The sequence below is a fragment of the Schistocerca nitens genome, chromosome 4 (assembly GCF_023898315.1).
Source record: "Schistocerca nitens isolate TAMUIC-IGC-003100 chromosome 4, iqSchNite1.1, whole genome shotgun sequence".
NCBI lineage: Eukaryota > Metazoa > Arthropoda > Insecta > Orthoptera > Acrididae > Schistocerca > Schistocerca nitens.
Window position 1 is genome coordinate 300278695 of NC_064617.1, and position 18412 is coordinate 300297106.

General features: G+C 44.1%; 1 protein-coding gene across 4 annotated transcripts in view; it reads right to left on the reverse strand.

Moving 5' to 3' along the window:
- The window catches only part of LOC126251488 (DNA ligase 3), a 605411-nt gene that overhangs the window by 38241 nt on the left and 548758 nt on the right, over positions 1 to 18412 (reverse strand). For all 4 annotated transcript variants that reach the window (XM_049951944.1, XM_049951947.1, XM_049951945.1 and 1 more), the window contains one exon: positions 8708 to 8783. In XM_049951944.1, coding sequence (XP_049807901.1) covers positions 8708 to 8783 — 76 coding nt within the window. The remainder of the gene's footprint in view (positions 1 to 8707; positions 8784 to 18412) is intronic.

Genomic DNA, 18412 nt, shown 5'->3' on the forward strand with positions numbered 1-18412 from the left:
TACTTTTGAAATAAAAATAATGCTACTCGCACTTGCATTGGTAACAAAAAAGATTTCGATCTTGATGCAGCAATTATGCAATGTATGACAGCAATACTCCTTTTCTTCCATTTATCAATAGATGCACGTTTGTACTTCAACATGACATCATCCAGGAAAAAGCGTAAAGTTTCCGGTATATCTGACTCAGTTTCTTAAAAAATTATCTGTTTGAGGATAATATTTTGACTCCTAGACTTTGGAACGAACGTACTCCAGAATCATTGCTGCAGTTGTCTTTACAATATTCCGGCGTTCTTCCGTCTTCTTGTCGATTTTTTGGTTACACCAGGCTTCCATCAACGACTAATACCCCGTGTTTCGGAAACAAACAGCAGGCTCCTTATTGGCAGTGAAGGCAATCAAACTATCATCATCATATTTCTTGAGCACTGTACTCACACAGTTTTTATTTGTGGTGGTAATCGTCTTCAATTTTGGCATCATTTCATCCAGAGCATTATGCTCGAGATAAGCGGCAACATTGCAGTATCGATCTCGTTTGAATATGGACCTCTCCTATTAATTTCTCCATTCTGCAGTGCATGGTACAATTTTTTCATGCACGAGTTATACTGTGCATCGACCGCAAGCAAATCTTGCTCGAAACGCTCAGCAATCCCTCGACCTCAATCATCATTACGAGTTCTAGCAAGTTCTGAAATGCTGCGTTTCATCGATAACTTACGCACGATATATAGGCAACAGTACGATCGCACAAGCGCGCCTGTTTTTGTTTCGTTACTGTTATCTCAGTAGCGCACAAACAGTGATCTCTGAATGAGAATGCTGGGGTAGAGGATCGGTTGTGAATGAGAAGGTGCAACATCGCTTCCTCTACGCAAAGAAGTAGAGATTAATCTCTCATTACTGTAGCGTTTTCGACACACATAGTGAACCGCTATCGGTCTCTATCCCTCCAAGAGTTTGCATTTGTTGTCCTTTCTTTGGAACACTTGCCATACGAGATGTCTCCAGTTCTTTTTCCCTTCAATTAAATCGCCTCATTTCCTTTTAATGGATTTTGACATATAAAACAATTCATTTCCTTACAAGCCATGGCTCAAAAATGCGAACTATATTATAGGCTGAATGATTGAGCTCGGTCACTAGATGTTCCGTTTCTACCTGCGACACGTCCCTTTAAAGCTACGGTAAAAATGGTTTACCACATAAATGAAAGGAAATTTTCTCTAGTCTATTTATTACATAACTGTAAAACGATTCCGAGACATTGTCAAAAAACTGTTTTGGGCGTGCCATTTTTCCAATATGCCGACACGAGCGGCAAAGATACGAGCGGCAAAGATACGAGGTGGCAAAGTGAAAATGCGAAATCAGCACTTAAAAATCAATAAAAATAGCAATTTTCAAAACTTCCAGAAAACTTTTCAGGTAGTACACCTTTTCGAGCACCAAATGATTTGTACAATACGTCTGCTTTACATGATACTATCAATGTATATGACAGCGTAAGCTAGAACGAGGTTTCCCTCAGTGTTGCAGAAAACCAAGAGCTACTGTACCCCTGAATCATTAGCAGCGGCATAACTGAATAAATTATTCTTGGTTTGCAATTCACGTAAACCTAATTAAAATTCTTGATAATGTGACACCTTTCACCGCCATCGTCTCCAGGAGCTGAAACTACTAACTTTTAGAATTGCTAAGTATCCTCTTCATGTGTGGTTTACACATATGAAGAGGATGTCTAACTGTTTCCTGAAGCCAGTGGTTTCAACTATTACGACGATGGCAGTACAGCTGTCGAAAGCTCGAGAATTTTAACTCGGTTTACGAAAGCTGGATACCGAGAGTATTTTTCATCTATTAGCTACAATCTATCACTCTTTAGCCGCACACTACGAAGAATACATGTCTGCTTTGCTTTGTCCCCAGTTACATCCGATTTTTCGATGTTTCAAATTGTCCTGTTTCCCCCATGTCACGTAACTTTTCCTGTTTAGTTCTTCTTAACTACATAACCCACCCGTGATCGAAAATCACATCTCCACAGCTAGAAGCTTATTCCGTACACACTGACATCATCATCACAATTGTTCCTCTAACGATGACCACGAACAAAGGACAACACTAACAGCACAATCGCAGATCACCAGACGTGTATGAATTAATCTGAACAGCCCAGCTTAGTCATGGCTTAGTACAACAACGCTCGCTAGAATATGAGACTTTATATTTAACGGTTTTTCGCCCCATAATTTTAATATCACAAGCGACATACAAAAACTGATTAATTTGTATTTCAAATTCTGTCCGGCTGAATAGCGGAAATTAGCAGGAGCCAGCCAGCAACCAATATGATGAATTAAAAAAGGAAAAATGCACGAAACACAGCTGGACTGGATTCTCACACAGATTATGTCGCGTGTTGTTGTTATGTCGCCGTACATGCTGAGCCACGTTCCATGTAGCACGTCAACTGTGCTTCGGTTACATCAAGTCCACACACGACACGCCCCGACCAGATACTGTGCAATGTCACATCTGCAATCTGTTTTAATTAACAAAAACCACTGGATTACAACGCGTTTTCGAAAAAAATTGAAGTGTTTGGAGGTATTATGTCAGAACATTTGAAAACGTGAACAAGTAGTAAAAAATGAAGATGGTGATTGTTGTTGCTTTTGTCGCCTTCTGTCCTATATCTGGTTTGGTGTAGTGCTTCGCGCTAGTCTGTCTTGTACAAGCCCCTTCATCTCTGCATAACCCAACAACCTACATCAATTTGAACCTTACAGCAGTCAAGTCTTCGTCTCCCTCTACAACGTTTAGCCCTACATTTCCCACCATTATCATACTGATGGTTCCTTGAAGCCTTGGGATGTGTCCTGCAAGCTGATCCCTCCCTTTAGTCAAGTTCTATCATAAATTTCTTTTTACCATAATAATGATGTACGACGGGCGTTTAATAAGTAATGCAACACTTTTTCGGAAAGCAGGTTGGTTTTATTAAGGATTCCAATACACCATATCATTTCCTACTCTTTTGGCTACGAAACGCTATTTTTTAACATAATATACGTTCAATGTGAGGCACTTACGCCATCTTACGTGGAGGGCCTTATGCCCCGTTGGTACCACTTTACTGGTCGACGTCGGAGCCAACGTCTTTCTGCATCAATAACCTCCCGGTGATCCACGTATTGTTTCCTGCGGAGTGCATCCTCATAGTGCCAAACAGATGGGAGTCGGAAGGTGCGAGATGCTGGCTCTAGTGAGGTGCGTGTGGAAGAACAGTCCAGCAAAGTTTTTTGAGCTCCTCTCCTGTGCGCAGCACTACCAACAGAGACGTCCAATTAAACGGCGAGGTGTTTGATTATGATCCGTCGATCACATCGAATGAGAGTGTAGGCACGTTCGAACATTGCACGAGTCTCAGTTGTGTGCGGCCGGCCGACACGTGGGAGATGGGACAGGTTTGCTCGACCTTGTTGCGAATATTACGAGTACATACACTTCGCCCACCGACTTACCGTGCTTTTGTTCACTGTCACGTCTCCATAGACATACTATAGGCGCCTGTGAATGGCGAAACAAATCAATGACAGCTCTCAGCTTGGAACGCCACCACTTATCGGAACTTCATGAAACTATATGGGCTGAAGCGGGAATCTCTCACGGTGTCCCATAACACATTCGGTTTTTTTTTTTACGGAAATTGCCCGAGAAAAAAATATGCTGCATTAGTTACTGAACGCCCATCGTATATTCAATTCTTCTTCATTAGTTATCAGATCTATTAATGTAATTTTCAATGTTCTCCTGTACCGCCCTATTTCAATATCTTCTATTCCATTCCTGCCTGAACTGTTTATCGTCCACTTCCGTACAAGGCTAAACTCCAGACAAACACCCTCACAGAAGACTTTCAAGCACTTACATTTATATTAGATAACAACTTTCTTGTTCTGAGAATTGCTTTTCTTACTATTGTCAGTGTGCATTTTATATCCATTCTACTTTGGTCATAATTTGTCACGTTGTAATTCCGTTACTCACCATTAAAGGAAAAAAAAATTAAAAATCTGTTGTAATAATTTACAAACACTTCGTTATTAATGCAACGAATAATTTCATCCATCTTCAGAAAACTACGTTCCTATTAAGTGCTATGTGTTCGAGGCCAGAAACATCATATATGGGGGGATTCAACTGGCTGCACCTATCGGTTTTATGCAACGCACAGCGTCTTCAAAAACTACGCGCGAAATTTCACATACTCTCACTTGCTAAGCACAAATTATTGGTACTACGGAGAAAATGAACAGGACCTTTTAGAATGAAATTGAATGTAGTTAAATTTTGTAATGGTGTACGTTATCGCTGGAGTTATTCAACAAAAACGCGTTTCATGGTCACTTTTGTAAATTTTTCTTGAATAATTCGAGAACTATGGCCTCTAACGAAAACGTATCCCAGTATAAAATTCAACTACATTAAATTTCTTACAATAGGTCCTGATCAGTTTTCTTTTCTACACGACTAATATGGGGTGTTCAAAAAGTCTCTCCGCAGTGCCGTATGATTGTTAGCCGCGCGTGCCGTATGATTGTTCGCCTGCCTGGGTTACTTCCCTTCAAGTGGACTCTCCCAACATTCCACTGTTCCGTTTATCTCAGCCAGCGTCAGTAGTATCGTTGATGTGTGTCGTTGCGTGTTGACGTGAACGTATAAGTTTAGTTCCTTTATTCGTTTGTTTGGTTTTTGTCACTGTTAAAATGCTAACCATTGAAGAACGTGCGTTTTTAGTCGAACAAGTGTTCAAAGCTGGCGGCAAATACACAGTTTCAGTTCTTCAAACATTTAATTCAGTTTTCCCTGAGACAAAACTCCCACATCGCAATACTGTGTGAGATTTGATCAACAAATTTAGAAGTGCGGGTTCAGTGACAGATGCACCGAGAAGTGGTCGTCCGAGCGTTTTGTCTGAGGAAGAACTACTCGATATTTCCGATAAAATGTCCATGAGTCCGAACAAGTCAGTAAGAAAACTTGCCCAGGAAATCGATGTTAGTGTCGGAACGAGCCGCACAGCTGTAAGGAAAAAATTAAAACTTTTCCCATACAAAGTGACAGTCGAGCAAGAACTGAAAAATACCGATCATGGCACGAGACTGGATTATTGTCAATGGTTCAAAAATTTCGTTCAACAAAATGGAAGGGATATTCTTAATGAAACTTTTTCACCGATGAGGCTTTGTTTCATTTATCCGGGTATATGAACTCGCAAAAATCTCGTATATGGAGTACGGCAAATCCATCGTGTACTCATGAGGAACCACTTCATTCTGTGAAAATAGGAGTTTGGATTGCAATTTCTAGACGTCGGATTGTAGGTCCCATATTTTTCAACGAAACAATAAACGCACAACGATACTGCAGAGATATTCCGTACCCATTCATAGGGGAACTTGTGTTAAGTGAAATACTGAACGGTTATTTTCAACAAGATGGAGCAACCGCGCATACAGCTCGCGTTTCAATATCACTGCTTGCTGATGTTTTTGGTGATCGCATAATTTCACAGGGACTTTGGCCTCCACGATCGTCTGACCTAACACCACCTGACTTTTTCTTCTGGGCTGCAGCGAAAGCAAATGTCTATTAAAACTGTCCAAAATCCATCGATGAATTGAAAACTGCAATATCCAGGCAACGGCCTAGCCGCAGTGGATACACCGGTTCCCGTAAGATCACCGATGTTAAGCGCTGTCGGGCGTGATCGGCACTTGGATGGATGACCATCCAGGCCGCCATGCGCTGTTGCCATTTTTCGGGGTGCAATCAGCCTCGTGATGCCAATTGAGGAGCTAGCTACTCGACCGAATAGTAGCGGCTTCGGTCAAGAATACCATCTTACGACCGGGAGAGCGGTGTGCTGACCCTACGCCCCTCCTATCCGAATCCTCCACTGAGGATGACACGGCGGTCGGATGGTACCGGTAGGCCACTCGTGGCCTGAAGACGGAGTGCTTAATATCCACTTTCACTGTTTCTTTTACAGAAGAAATGTTACAGCTTGTGTTTGGAAACATGATTAGACGAACTGAATTGTGTAGTCAACAACAGGGGGGACACTTTCAACATTTAATGAGAAAATTTGTAAGTAAAAATGAATATTCAATAAATTAATAACTTATATTTCACTGAGTTTCATTTCGGTATATTCACTGCTGCAACGGCAGGCGCGGCTAACAATCATACGGCACTGTGGAGAGACTTTTTGAACACCCCGTACTTGCATGTAGCGATTGAGACAATATGAAAATCTCACATGTGGTATTCGAAGGCGTTGCAGCTTGCATAAAATTCCTAGGTAGGGCTAGCCGAACCACGCTGTATACAGCTGTGCTGTAGTGATGGTTGTTTTAGAACGATAACAAACAAAACTTCTATAAAAACAAGATTTTCATCACATTCAGGGTACAAACTGCTCAATGGCACAAATAGCTGATAAAAAGCAGTGTCTTACGAGTAGTCTGAATCCCATTTCATCATCGTTACATTCGTATTTCATGACGTGGGTCTCGCATTTATGCGAAGTCTTTGGTTTGATTGTTTCCCGTCGCAACTTCCTGCAGAGCGGGCGCTACCAGGGGTTTGAGGCAAGGAATTCCGTCACTTCTGGTGATGTCCCCATAACAACTGAGGTGTGTTGTTCTTAATTTGGTGATGACTCTTTGTCACTCTCATTCGTTCCTTTACGTGTTCATTTTATCAGGATTCACCCTTGTTACATCCACATAATGACGGAAAATGTTTGTCTCCAAGCAGAAGTTTTGTCGTCGCTGCCCAACATTCTGCGCCGTAAAGAACGACAGGATGGATGATGGATCCATAAAATTTCCCCTTAAAATGGTTGGAGGCACTCAGGTGACTTGGAACCATTTCAGTTGGTACTATTACAATGATAAAATTAGCATTTCAGAAGTCAGCAACAAGTACATGTAGAATTTATCCACGTAATCATTACCTCTGTTTCAGGATCATCGCCCCTAATAGTTCGATGTGAAGTGTTCCAGATGCCTACCAATAAACTTATAATCGGAAATTATCGGATATTTCTCTTCGTTATGGGTACTATCTTGCAGATATCCACGTGTAATAAAAGCTGCCATTTATTACAGTAAATGCAAAGCTGGTGCAAGTCTTTACGTTATCCAGGACTAATCTCCTTTCGAGCTGTGACCTTGCACGCTTTCATACCTTTCATGTAAATCCGACACCAGTGGAAAGATCACATATGTTGATATGTGAAAGAAAAAATCTTTCAACTCATCTATAGATGTGGAACGGTTAGGCAATTTCTAAATCGGTAACGATCGACACAATGATCCAGAGTAAAGAGTCAAATTGCTGCTCCATTTCAGGTCACATGCAATAATTTTACACTAAAGCAAGTTGTAACTAAACATATCACAAGGTAGGGGTTGCAAGAATATTTTCTCCTAGTGACAGAAGCAGCAGTCACAATTCCTACAATTTCTGCTCTACACAATAATATAGATTTCGAAATTCTACAAGACATCTGCCAATGACCACTCTCCCCCCCCCCCCCACCGTCCATTTCCTCCTCCCCGTCTTTGTTTTCCACTCACTGACTAGCCCTCTGCACCTTCCCCTGCCTCCTGCATCTCCCCTTCCTCCTCCTCTCTCTGACAATCTCCTCTACCTCTCTTTCTGTTGTCCTCTCCACATCCCTCTCTCTATCTACTCCACCCCATTCTCTCTGTGCAGCTCAACAGCTCGCTGTCGTCCTCTCTCTCTATTTCATCGCCACCCCACATCCCTCCCTCCCTCTCTCTCACTCCCTCCCTTCCTCCCTCCACCCATCTCTCCCCCTCTCCCTCCCTCCCCTCTCTCTCTCTCTCTCTCTCTCTCTCTCTCTCTCTCTCTCTCCCTCTCCCTCTCTAACTCTGTCCTCCCTGTCTCCCCTCTACTCATCACTTCTGCCCCTCTATCTCCTCCAAACCTTCTTTTCTCTGTCCACCACGTTTGCCTCGCCATCTCCCCCTAACCATCTCCTCCGATTCCCTTTTTTTGTATCCAACCCCCATCTCTCTGCACATCTCCTCCTCTCCCTCACCTTGTCCATTTCCTCCTACTCCCTCTAACTAATCCACACCCTCCTGCCCCCCTCTCTATCTCTGTCAACCATCCCCCAGCTAAGCCCATATAAATATGTAAACCCTGAAAGGCCATCTTCCACTACGCTATAAAGCTTTCTTTTGTTGCTGACATGTAGGTTGCCCTGCAAAGCAGGTCGATAAGGTACACAGACACTACTCCAACACAACACATCTTTTGTGTAAGGTGATCTATACCTCTGAGATGTAGTCTGCAGTGCAAGTTATGTCGATAAGCCAAGGTGATTCTGTTCCCATATGACGTAGCTGTAATGCAGGGCAGCCTATACCAAATGCTTTCATATTATCATCATTAAGTTAAAGGAAACAAACGGTCTGAATGTTTTGTAAATGACTGATGCATGTTAGCTCAAGAAGAAAAATTCTAAAATAAGTGACTGTGGCCAAACTTTATCGAAGTTATCAACTCTTTCTTAATAAACTAATATTAATTAAAACAAATAGTTAATATATATGATATAAAACTACAATAGAATCAGTGCACATTGGGTACTCACCGGCCGCTTGGCAGTGCCTTTAGGATGCAACACATGCGTGCTGTCATCTACAGAAGTGACCACAGTTCCACCATATCTGAAATATAGGTCAGGAAAAATACAAAACACGACCACAAACGGCACTTGCGACAGAGTTGTTAAGCACCTTCGAGCTCTGTCATGTACTGAAAATACATTTAGTTCCATCTCAGACCGTACACGCATCAGGAAACGACTAAACGTTGCTCCTCTGTGGATTATAGTCGAGCAGTTACCTAGTGTACAGAATAAGTACACCGCATTTTAGGAAAGAGGAACGCACTTCTCGAACACATTGCAGACTGTAGCGCCTAGAAACGCACGGCCACTCCGGCCGGCAATGCAAGTGAAAAATTACTCAGAATAGAAGTACAAATTAATGGAAGGTGTAAGATAAGTAACAGTATTGTGAATCGACAAACGCTGTAACAAAACAATAATGCAAGTACAGCACACACACTAAAACATCACAGAAAGAGGCGTTGAAGGAGAAATGGAAGACTAGACATACATATAAGGGAACGGAGCGCATTTATTTAGACTTACAACTGTTTTCGTGCGAAAAGAAAGAACTGCCTATAAATTGAAAATAATTTCTTTACGTCAAAATTATTCGAAACAACACTGATACATACAAGCATAACGCTCATTTCATTACCTACATATGTTATTTACTTTCACTCCCTGAAGTCTTCACTTTCTCATAATAAGTTAACAGTGCTCACATGTAACATTCTGTTTCGTTGTAATAAAACTTAATTTGCAGTTCGCAGTTCATGGTTGAGAGATGAACTTTCGAACTAATATTCCAGGCTTGTGTGCCCACGATGGAAACAAGTAAGCCACTTAATCACAATGTCACATTTTGCATTTCAAAAGCACTCGTAGCAGAAAATTTGTGGAGCAAGAAGTGAATACCAGCGAAATACTATGTTCAGATTGGAATATATCTCGCAAGAATGGTAGCGGCGGATTTATGGTCGTCAAAAACCCTATAATGTCTAGTGAGGTTATAACAGAATCCGAATGTGAAATAATCTGGATGAAAGTATGCAAAGAATGTGGGTTAAATATCGTGGTAAACGCATTTTATAGACAATCTGCGGCAGGGGCAGGGCGCTTCAGAGAAACTTTGAGAATATTGCGAGTACGTTTCCAGGTCATGCCACTGTAACAGGGATTACTTCTCGAAGCCGTTCTTTTCGACGGAAAAAGTTTGTATGTGATTTGTTAGTCCACATTCTGTGTCAGAATGCTCTGCACCAATTATGACGAAAAAACAGTAAAACATATCGAACATCTTCATATAGATTAACCCCAGTGCGAAGTTAACATTCATTCGCAACAGAAGCACATCGTATCACGTGCCAATTTCAAATTATACATGAGCATATGAGCAATAACGCTTGGACATCTACAGCGAAGTGACAAAAGTCACGGGATAGCGATATTCACATACACAGACGGAGATAGTATCTCGTACACAAGGAATGAAAGGGCAGTACGTCGTCAGAGCTGTCATTTGTACTCAGGTGATTCACGTGAAAAGGTTTCCGACGTGACTATGATCGCACGACGGGAATTAACAGACTGTGAACACGGAATGGTAATTGAAACTAGACGAATGGGACATTCCATTTCGTAAATCGCTAGGACGTTCAATAGTGCGAGATCCACAGAGTGTGCCGAGAATGTCGAATTTCAGACATTACCTCTCGCCACGGACAATTCAGTGGCCGACGGCCTTCACTTAACGACCGAGAGCAGCGGCCGACGGTGTTTGCAGCGTTTGCGTAGAGTTGTCGGTGTTAACAGACAAGCAACACTGCGTAAAATAACCGCAGAAATCAATGTAGGACGTACGACGGACGAATCCCTTAGGTCAGTACAGCGAAATTTGGCGTTAACGGGCTAAGGCAGCAGACGACCGACGCGAGCGCTTTTGCTAACAGAATGATGTCGCCTACAGCGCCTCTCCTGGGTTCAAATGGCTCTGAGAACTATGGGACTTAACTTCTGAGGTTATCAGTCCCTCTCCTGGGCTCGTGACCATATTGGTTAGACCGTAGACGATTGGAATTCTGCGGCCCGGTCAGATGTTTCGCGGTTCCAGTTGGTAAGAGATGATGGTAAGACTCGAGTTTGGTGCAGACCCAACCAAGCCATGAACGCAAGTTGTCAACAAGTCACTGTGAAAGCTGTTGGCGGCTCCAATTTGTGGGATGTGTTTGCATGGAGCTGACTGGGAACTCTGGTTAGACTGAACCGATCATTGACTGAAAATGGTTATGTTCGGCTACTTGGAGACCATTTGCAGCCATTCATGGATTCCATGTTCCCAAACACGGATGTCATGTCACGGGGAAACACAATCGAGAGGTCAGCTCGTCGCAAAAAATCCTGCACCGGGACCACTTTCGAAATCACAGGGAGCATGGCTCGATATTTCTGCAGGACACTTTCGGTGACTTGTTGAGTCGATGCTATGTCGAGTTGCTCCACAATGTCGGGCAAAAGGAGGTTGACACGATATTTCGAGGTATCCCATGACATTTGTCGCCTCAGTGTATGTTATTAACTTATAGGTATATCTTACTCACACGCTTTAATGTGATATCTTAAACGATAAGGACCTAAGTAAACTTGTTAATACTGCCCATAGATCAACGCTTTATTGAGACTATCGAATGGTATCACAGAAAAGATCTGTCACGTAAGCTGAGAAGGGTGAACAAAATCTGTTAAGAATGTTCAAATATGTGTGAAATCTTATGGGTCATCAGTCCCTAAGCTTACACACTACTTAACCTAAATTATCCTAAGGACAAACACACACACCCATGCCCGAGGGAGGACTCGAACCTCCGCCGGGACCAGCACGCACAGTCCATGACTGCAGCGCCTGAGACCGCTCGGCTAATCCCGCGCTGCAATCTGTTAACAACTCATAAAATTATTGATTTGAAAGATGCGTCCTACATGATCGGAGCAGCATGGGATCGTGTAAAGGAACAGAATTTGAGAAAAGCCTGGAATAAAATTTTGGATACAGCGCAAAACGCCCCAGGTCAAATTGAAAATGACAGACAGAATGAAATGTCCGAAATGCCCAGTGTGCTAAAAGATTGTCATTCAGACGATCAAGAATGGACGAGTGTCGACGACGCAGATCCAGGGCAGCAAATCATGTAGGATTGCGAGATTGTAAACCTTGTCCGTGGTAAAGAAGACGCCCACAGCATCTCATCAACTAGCAGCCCAGAAAAAGAAAATGAAGATCTATCGGCTTCTTCTGAACATTTACTTGTTTAGAAACTGCCTTGCGATTGTCCGAAGTTCAAGATGGAAGTGACCAGTAGCAGATAGCTGCCATCAAATATGTGAATCACTTAGCTGCTCGTAAGTGGATGGGCATGCTTAGACAGACCAAAATTAAAGATTTTTTAAGGCGTTAATTCCGTGTTTATGTACTGTACACGAAAAATGCATTTTTGTTTGCTATGCTTTACTACATATGTTCCTACTGTACTAGCCTTTTTAATAATAATAAAACAGATTCATGTTGCTATAAATATATGTAGTTTTTAATAGTAAATTGGTAAATAAAGGCATACAGTTAAATTTTCCGAATAAACCGTTTTTCCGAACACCCATGTCCCCTAATTGGTTCGGATAATCAAATCTCCTGACAGGAGTAATATACAGAAAAACATAAAACAAACTGAGGATGTAATAGACGGTTTTAGGAAAGGTAAAGGCACAGGCACCAAAAAAGAAGTTCTGACGTTGCGTTTGATAATGGAAGCAAGACAAGAAAAATCAAGTCATATTCATAGGATTTATCGACCTGGAAAAAGCGTTGCACAATGTCAAACGGTGCAAGATGTTCGAAATTCTTAGAAATATGGAGGTAAGCTATAGACGGGTAATATACCATGTGTACAAGAGACAAGAGGAAACAGTAAGAGTGGAAGACGTAGAACGAAGTGCTAAAATTAAAAAGGGAGTAAGACACGGATTTAGTCTTTCACCCTTACTGTTCAATCTGTACATCGAATAAGCAATTACGGCAATAAAAGAACGGTTCGAGAGTGGATTTAATATTCAAGGTGGAAGGACATCAACGATAAGATTCGCTGATGACATACCTATCTCCAGTGAATGTGATGAAAAATTACAGGATCTGCTGAATGTAACAAATAGTCTAATGAGTAAAGTATACGGCCTGATAGTAAATTGAAGAAAGGCGAAAGTAATAAGAAGTAGCAGAAATGAGAATAGCGAGAAACTTAATATCAGGTTTGGTGAACACGAAGTAGATGAAGTTAAGGAATTCTGCAACCGAGCCAGCAAAATAAACAATGACTGACGGAGCAAGCAGGACATAGAAAGCAGACTAGCACTGGTAAAAAGGGCATTCCTGGCAAACAGTAGTCTACTAGTATCAAACATAGGCCCTAATTTGAAAAAAAATTTGAATACACGTTTGGGGCACAGCATCGTATGGTAGTGAAATATGGACTGTGGGAAAAACGGAACAGAAGAAAACCGAAGCGTCTGAGATGTGGTGCTACAGACGAATGTTGAAAATTTGGTGGACTGTTAAGGTAAGGAATGAGGAGATTCACCGCAGAATCGGCGAGGAAAGGAATATATGGGAAACACTGACATGAAGAAGAGACAGGATGGTAGAACATACGTCAAGACATCATGGAATATGTCGTATCGGCCGCCGCACAGCAGCCGTCAACTCGGCGCGGCGTGCTACCACACGCGCGGCACGCAGCGAGTACCGCTGGCGCCGCACACTATGTCAACAACTGGCGCAAGTGAACGCGTCGTCGCGGGGTTAGCGCAGCGTACACACCACTATCGATACGGATTACCCTGGCGGCGCTGCCCTTGCCACCAGAGTGAGCAACCGTATAAGGGCGCAATCTACTAACACTCTGATTGGCCGGACCTGCGGATTTAAGCGAGCTCCCTGAGCCCGTTTAACCAGTTCAATCTTCGTCGATGACTGTGTTACTACCCGGCTGCTGGATTCACGACGACCGAACCGTACTGTGGCCTCCCTGGCTGGAAACTTGCGACGCGTCGGTATCGACTGGTTGGCAGTGGTTTGGAGTTGTATTCTCTACTAGTGGCTCTGATTTCTCCTTGGCGCTACAGCCAGCGAAGTGTTGTGTAGAAGAACTTAAGTTTTGTTTTGAGTGACAGAAGGCCAAATAAATTTGGTTATCACGGAATATTTGTTGTGTTATAGTGCGGACATAACAGAATACCTTCCACTGTTCTACAGGCAGGAGGATAAAAACTGTATAGGAAGACAGAGATTGAAATACATCCAGCAAATAATTGAGGACGTAGGTTGCAAACGCTGTTCTGAGATGAAGAGGTCGGCACAGGAGAGGAATTCGTGGAGGACCTCATCAAACCAATAGGAAGCTTGATGACTTCAAAACAAAAAGACTCCATTGTACTTCGTCCCACATGCGGCTCGCGAAATGATCACAACGTGAAAATCAGAGAGATTAGAGCTTATACGAAGATTTAGCGACAGTCGTTCTTCCGCGCACCATTCGTGAGTGGAATAAGGGAGGGGCGAAATAGTGACAGATGCGGTAAGATACGTATCGTAAGATGACACGCAAGGCATCAATGTAGGAACAGGCTAGTCGAGAGATCTAAGGAAGATCGTCTTTTTCCTTTACAGCCATACCAAACGCTACCCTGTACTGCGGTGTTGACTGGGACAGGCTGGCACAAAGGGCAGGGCCCGGCGTTTAGCGCGCAGCGCGCAGAGTGCGAGGCGGGGCCAGCTGAGGGCCCGCCGGAGGCGAGTGCAGCCTCGAGGGCCCTCGGCGAAGTGGAGGACCGCAGGGCGGAAGGCCACGGCCGGCGCGCCGGGGAGCGCCGATGCGGTATGCTGCCGGCGGAGGTCCCAAGGCAAGGCCTGAAAGGGCGCTGGAAAGGGCTACAGAAGCTGCGCTGGCCAGCGAAAAGACCTACTCGCCAATACCTGCATCGCTGCTCTGCAAATCAAACCAGTTCGACTTAAGCCAGAACCAGCGCCGCCACCACCACCACCACTGCCACCACGAACAACAATAACAACAACAACAAAGGACTTTTTACTTGGGCTGTGGCAAAACTATCACCTTCCGTTCGTCTTGAAATTGCCCGTGGAGACAGTCTCTTCATGCAATAAGTTAATAGGTCATAGTTCAAGGAAGGCGGCGATGTCTGATGGAAGACCATGTGGGTAGCTTGTCGTACAGTAACTAAACTTCCTTCGACAGTTTCCCGGGATATTTTTTCTTTTTTTCTTTTTGCATGTAGGGATACAAAGCGGTTACATACATACATACATACACACACACAAACACAAACACACACACACACACACACGGCGCAAATAAAGATCACAATACCAAAATATAATTAGTGTAGAGTAATGAAATTTCGGAAACACACTATTGGCCATTAAAATTGCTACACCACGAAGATGACGTGCTACAGACGCGAAATTTAACAGGAAGAAGATGCTGTGATATGCAAATGATTTAGCTATTCAGAGCATTCACACAAAGTTGGCGCCGATGGCGACACCTACAACGTGCTGACATGAGGAAAGTTTCCAACCGATTTCTCATACACGAACAGCAGTTGACCGGCGTTGCCTGGTGAAACGGTGTTGTGATGCCTCGTGTAAGGCGGAGAAATGCGTACCATCACGTTTCCGACTTTGATAAAGATCGGATTGTAGCCTATCGCGATTGCGGTTTATCGTATCGCGACATTGCTGCTCGCGTTGGTCGAGAACCAATGACTGTTAGCAGAATATGGAATCGGTGGGTTCAGGAGGGTAATACGGAACGCCTTGCTGGATCCCAACGGACTCGTATCACTAGCAGTCGAGATGACAGGCATCTTATCCGCATGGCTGTAACGGATCGTGCAGCCACGTCTCGATCCCTGAGTCAACAGATGGGGACGTTTGCAAGACAACCATCTGCACGAACAGTTCGACGACGTTTGCAGCAGCATGGAATATCAGCTCGGAGACCATGGCTGCGGCTACCCTTGGCGCTGCATCACAGACAGGAGCGCCTGCGATGGTGTACTCAACGACGAACCTGGGTGCACGAATGACAAAACGTATTTTTTCGGATGAATACAGGTTCTGTTTACAGCATCATGATGGTCGCATCCGTGTTTGGCGACATCGCGGTGAACGCACATTGGAAGCGTGTATTCGTCATCGCCATATTGGCGTATCACCCGGCGTGATGGTATGGGGTGCCACTGGTTACACGTCTCGGTCACCTCTTGTTCGCATTGACGGCACTTTGAACAGTGGACGTTACATTTCATATGTGATACGACTCGTGGCTCTACCCTTCATTCGATCCCTGCGAAACCCTCCATTTCAGCAGGATAATGCACGACCGCATGTTGCAGGTCTTGTAAGGGCCGTTTTGGATACAGAAAATGTTCGACTGCTGCCCTGGCCAGCACATTCTCCAGATCTCTCACCAACTGAAAACGTCTGGTCAATGGTGGCCGTGCAACTGGCTTGTCACAATACGCCAGTCACTACTCTTGATGAACTGTGGTATCGTGTTGAAGACGCATGGCTAGCTGTACCTTTACATGCCATCCAAGCTCTGTTTGACTCAACGCCCAGGCGTATCAAGGCCGTTATTACGGCCAGAGGTGGTTGTTCTGGGTACTGATTTCTCAGGATCTATGCACCCAAATTGCGTGAAAATGTAATCACACGTGAGTTTTAGTATAATATATTTCTCCAATGAATACCCGTTTATCATCTGCGTTTCTTCTTGGTGTAGCAATTTTAATGGCCAGCAGTGTACATCTCTCTAGGCTACATATTTAAGTGATAAACATGTCAAGGTCACAGGTTAAGGCAAGCACGAGATAAGGCAAGGCAAACGTGAAATGCTGGTACATTAATAACTAATGTAACCGCCAGACTGTTGAATGCAAGCATGCAAATCTGTATGCATTGTTGTTGTACAGTTTGTGGGATGAATTTCCATGCCTATTGCACTTGGTCGGTCAATAAACGGACGGTTAACGTTTGTACTAGATAACGCTGTATTTGTAGCCTGTTGATGCCTGATATGTGCTCGATTGGAGACAGATCTGGTGATAGGGCAGGCCACGGCAACATGTCGACATGTCGTAGGGCATGTTGCGTAACAACACCGATATGTGCGGGAACGTTATCCTGTTGGAAAACTCCCACTAGAATGCTGTTCATGAATGGCAGCACAACACGTCAAATGACCAGTCTGACGTACAGTTTTGCAGTCAGGATGCGTGGGATAACCACGAGATTGCTTCTGCTGTCATACGAAACCACACCCAGACCACAAGTCCAGGTGTAGGTCCGGTGTGCCTAGCATGCAGACTGGTTGGTTGCAAGCCCTCAATTGGCCTCCGCCTAACCAATACACGGCCATCACAGGCACCGAGGCAGAACTAGTTTTCATCATAAATCACAACAGACCTCCACCCTTCCCTCCTATGTGCTCTCACCTGACACCACTGTAGTCGCAAATGACGATAGTTTGATATCACTGGAATGCATGGTACAGGGCGTCTGTTTTGGAGTTGTCATTGAAGTAAACGATTTGTAACAGTTGGGACAAAGTCACTTTGGCACCAACTGCTGCTCAAATACACACATCAACAAATGTTTTGCATCTCCCCAGTTCCCTGAACTAAAGACAGATGTTCACTGTGGATATTATATCACAGACATAGTGCCTTTGGCTGTTCAGAGATGTCACAAAATCCGCCCACAAATGTAAACAACCATCAGTTCCAGTCATTCCACCGGAAAGGAGGTACACGGCTCGTGTTGTCTTGTAGTTCAACTATGCCTAGACGGTCAATACCGAAGTTCGATCGCGTCCGCATCATTACTTTGCGCCAGGAAGGGCTCTCAAGAAGGGAAGTGTCCAGGTGTCTCGGAGTGAACCAAAGGTATGTTGTTCGGACATGGACTAGATACAGAGAGAGAGATAGTGAGAGAGAGAGTCGATGGCATGCCTCTCTCAGGCCGCCCAAGGGCTAGTAGTGCAGTGGATGACCGCTGCCTATGGATTATGGCTCGGAGGAACCCTGACAGCAACGACACCATGTTGAATAATGCTTTTCGTGCAGCCACAGGACGTCGTGTTACGACTCAAACTGTGCGCAATAGGCTGCATGATGCGCAACTTCACTCCCGACTTCCATGGCGAGGTCAATCTTTGCAACCACGACACCATGCAGCGCGGTACAGTTGGGCCCAACGACATGCCAAATGGACTGCTCAGGATTGGCATCACGTTCTCTTCACCGATGAGTGTCTCATATGCCTTCAACCAGACAATCGTCGGAGACGTGTTTGGAGGCAACCCGGTCAGGCTGAACGCCTTAGACAAACTGTCCAGCGAGTGCAGCAAGACGGAGGTTCCCTGCTGTTTTAGGGTGGCATTATGTGGAGCCGACGTATTCCGCTAGTGGTTATGGAAGGTGACGCAACGCTGTACGATACATGAATGCCATCCTCCGACCGATAGTGCAACCATATCGGCAGCATATTGGCGAGGCATTCGTCTTCATGGACGACATATATGGTTCATATGGCTCTGAGCACTATGGGACTCAACT